The following is a 3,984-nucleotide window of genomic DNA, read 5'->3' on the forward strand; positions in this document are numbered from 1 at the left end:
AGTACACACTGTAGCTGTATAGATAGTTGTGAGCCTTCATCTGGTTGTTGGGAATTGACTTTTAGGACTGCAGCTCGTTCCAGTCAACCCTAACCCCGCTCGCTTTGGTAGACCCCGCTTGCTCAGTCCTAAAGATTTATTTACTATAATAGTACACTGAAGCTGTCTTCAGACCCACCAGAAGAGGGCATCAGATCTCATTACGGGTGGTTGTGAGCCACCATGTGGCTGCTGGGATTTGAACTCAGGACCTTTGGAAGGTGCTCTTACCTGCTGAGCCATCTCGCCAGCCCTGGAAGACTCCTCTTTGCTTCCTTCCTCCCAGAGCTGCTAGCACTCAATAAACTCCCTAGCCTCAAAGGAGCCATGCCTGCTAACCATCTTTCAGGAAATGACCTAAATGTCAAGTGGATTCTGTCCACCCAAGAAAGCTCAGGTACTGGATGGGGTAAAGCAGCAGCGGGGGGTGGGGGTGGGGTGCGAGGGGAGGGGGAGCTCCATCCCAGAAGTGAAGCGGGAGTCCTGGGTGGTGTGGAAGTTATGCAGACCCATCTCCAGGAACTCCTAGCATTCAAGGCTGGAGAACCCAGAAAGATTTCCAGGGTCTCTAAGATGGTCCATTGAGTGACAAGGGCTGGGAAAGTAACCCTGAGGAGAGTTTAGCCGTGGCTCTCACCCTTTCTAACGCTGTGACCCTTTAATCCCGTTCCTCATGTTGTAGTGAGCCCCAACCATAAATTTATTTCATTGCTACTTCACAACTGTAATTTTGCTACTATCTAATATGCCGAATATCTGGTATGGGGTCCCAAACGGGAGTCTCACAGGTTGAGATTAGTGTCTTTTTGGTTTTGTTTTTGTTTTTCCAAGACAAGGTTTCTCTGTGTAGCCCTGGCTGTCCTGGAACTCACTCTGTAGACCAGGCTGGCTTTGTTTCAGAGATTCCCCCTGCCTCTGCCTCCTAAGTGCTGAGATTAGAGGTGAGTGCCACCACCACCTGGCAAGAAATATTTTTGAAAACATCTGTAGAGGTGTTTGATAAGTACTTTGCATTGACCTCCTAATCGCTAAGTCACCCCAGCAACCCTGTCAGGTAGGCCTTATTTTCATTTTACAAGTGAAGGAAACGAGATGTGAATGTGCCCAAAGTCACACTGTCTGTACTGGTGAGGGTACTGTGTATGGTCCTAACTAAATTATCTCTCGTTACTTTGGAGCTGTTAGTGTAATTTTACTTTTTAGTTAATATTTATTTGGTAACTTACTTCGTGTGTGCACCTGGGCAGTGCCCATGTGGAAGTCGGAAGACAGATCCAGGAGCCGTTTTCTCCTTCTGCCATGTGTGACTGACCCACTGAACAAACTAGGTCCTCAGGCTTGGTAGTGAGACCGAAGCTTAGTACCCATGAGCCATCTAGCTTTGAGGCTGAGGGAGGGGAAATTACTCACCATACTGGGAGTAGGGTGTTACCAAATTCTCCTTCAGGGCATCATCTGGTCCATAAATTAGAGGGGGGAAATGAGATTTAAATATTTATTAAGTAACCTGCATCAATCTAATTTATCTTTGGATGATCAGGTGGGAAAACAGAGGAAACATGATTTCCCCAAGATCAAATAGCACAATATTGACAACGTCGGGTGCAACGTCTTCAGGTCTAGAGGTCCCCAGGGTCTAGTCTCTTGAACTCAAGTCCCGGCGGCGTCAAGATCGCCCTCTGACCTCTGCCCTCTTAGAGCGGTGCATTCTGGGATTTGAAGTCTCACGTGCAACGCCTCTTCACCGTGGGCCAATAATATCCCGATACAGTCAGCTATGCCCGCCTTCGCTGCCCGCTGGTTCGTTAGAGGTCCTCTCGGAATTAGCCAATGAGAAGTGCTCGGGTCCTGGTCGCCTGGGAAACCCCGAGACAACAAGATGGCGGCGCCGCGGGACGGCTCGCTGGCCCCGTGGTGAGTCCCAGCTCCGGGCCTTTCTGCCCAGCTAAGTCTTCCCGCAGGTCGCGGCCCTCGCCCCGATTCCGAGGGCCGGCGACCTGCATGGCTTGGCTCAGGAGGGAAGTGGGGACCCTACTCACCGTGTCCGCGCGTGGAGGCGGAGCAGGCGGCGGGATCCTGGCACGGGCTTTGGGCGCGGTTGCCTTCACAGTGCAAGCGCGCCCAGCAAGGGATTAGGAGGATGTCGCACAGCTCTCAGGCTGTCGCCGAGCCTTGTGTCGAGTGATAACCGCCTAGGGCAGCACTGAGTTTGGTCTTCAAGATGAAGAGACATAGGACACGTTTGTAACCCTCACCGGAAGCGACAACCGTGCTTGTACAGACTTCATGGGTTGTAGTGAGATAGGCCTGTACGCTGTGTAGGGGCCGAGGCAGGAGGATTGGAGTACGAAGTTTATCTGGCTACTTTGTCCCAGGCCAATCAGGGCAAATCAACGAGACCTTACCTCAAATTTTAAAAAATAAAACAAAGCCAGGAGTGGTGGCGCACGCCTTTAATCCCAGCACTGGGGGAGGCAGAGGCAGAAGAAAATCTGAGTTTGAGGCTAGCCTGGTTTGCAGAGTGAGACTGTCTCAAAAACAAAAAAACAAATAACTAAACAAAATAGAAGCTGGGCCTGGTGGTCTGCAGACCTGTAAACCTACTCAGGAGGTTGAAACAGGAGGATCACATGTTCAAAGTCAGCCTGGACTTTAGAGCCAGTTCAAGGCCATTTGGGGCAAAGACCTTTATATATATTTAATATATATTATATGTTTATTATTATTTCATACACATGTGTCTGCATGTATGTATGTGCACCACATGCATGCCTGGTGTCAAAGGAAGCCAGAAGCAGGCACCACCTTTCCTGGAATTGGAGTTAAAAGAGGGTTCTGAGCTACTATGCAGTTACTGGGAACCAAACCCAGGTTCTTCAAAGCAGCAATTGCTCTTAACTCCTGAGCCATTTTCAAGCTTAAGATTTTATTTTATAAAGAAGAATAAAACTGCCAGGGCTACACAGAGAAACCCTGTCTCGAAAAACAAAACAAAACAAAACAAAACAAAAAAAGAATAAAACTGTAGATATAGCTCAGCACCATTGTGCTGATGTAGTTTGTGTAAGGGCCTAGGTTCAATCTCCAGCCCTGAAAATGCTCATAATTAAAAATAAATTTAAGGGGCTAGAGAGATGGCTCACCAGTTAAGAGCACTGACTGCGCTTCCAGAGGTCCTGAGTTCAATTCCCAGCAACCACATGGTGGCTCACAACCATCTGTAATGGGATCTGATGCCCTCTTCTGGTGTGTCTGAAGACAGCTACAGTGTATTTACATTTAATAAATAAATAAACCTTCAAAGTAAATAAATAAATTCAAAATGACTGAGCGTCTTGCTCATCAGTGGAGCGCTTGCCTAGCATTTCAGCCCCCAGAGCCAAAGCACAACAACAAAATATCTTTGGCCCAGGGGAAAGAGAAGGCACAGTCGTGCTTAGGAGAAGTTCCCAGACTGAAGGCATCAGAGCCCAGAACTCAAAGGTAGGGCAGTGTAATAGGTCCCGAAGAATTATCCTGAGTGTCACGGGAGAAAAGAACCCATGGGAGGGACATGGCAACATTTGATCTGAAGGGTTTGGTAGGACGGAGAGAGAATAGAGAGAAACAGTGCACTTGGATGATGGGTTCCATAAAGAAGGCAAGATGGAGGGGGTGACTCTCTGGGACCTTGTTGGATTTGACTGGGGGAGTATTTTTTTTTTTCTGTGATGGTTTTACTGGTAATAGAGTTGACACAGCCTATACATTACCCTTCACTGTATAAATCCTAGTCATTTTTGTGCTTCATTTATATGAAATGCCCAGAATGGGCAGATATATCAGTAGCCACCTAGGGTTGGCTGGGAGAAATAGGGTGGGAACTGGAAGTCAAGCTATTAAGGTGTGCAGGTTTTTTGTTTGTTTGTTTGTTTGTTTATCCTTCCCCCCACACCCCCCCCCCCC

General features: G+C 48.0%; 1 protein-coding gene across 2 annotated transcripts in view; it reads left to right on the forward strand.

Annotated features, from left to right (window-relative positions):
- The first annotated feature begins 1,869 nt into the window (after window positions 1-1,869).
- Ubxn11 (UBX domain protein 11) overlaps window positions 1,870-3,984 on the forward strand; it is a 22,622-nt gene continuing 20,507 nt past the window's right edge. For both annotated transcript variants that reach the window (XM_031379004.1, XM_031379005.1), the window contains exon 1: window positions 1,870-1,953. In XM_031379004.1, the coding sequence (XP_031234864.1) occupies window positions 1,870-1,953 (84 nt within the window). The remainder of the gene's footprint in view (window positions 1,954-3,984) is intronic.

This window comes from Mastomys coucha, unplaced genomic scaffold, assembly GCF_008632895.1.
Source record: "Mastomys coucha isolate ucsf_1 unplaced genomic scaffold, UCSF_Mcou_1 pScaffold18, whole genome shotgun sequence".
In the NCBI taxonomy this organism is placed as follows: Eukaryota; Metazoa; Chordata; class Mammalia; order Rodentia; family Muridae; genus Mastomys; species Mastomys coucha.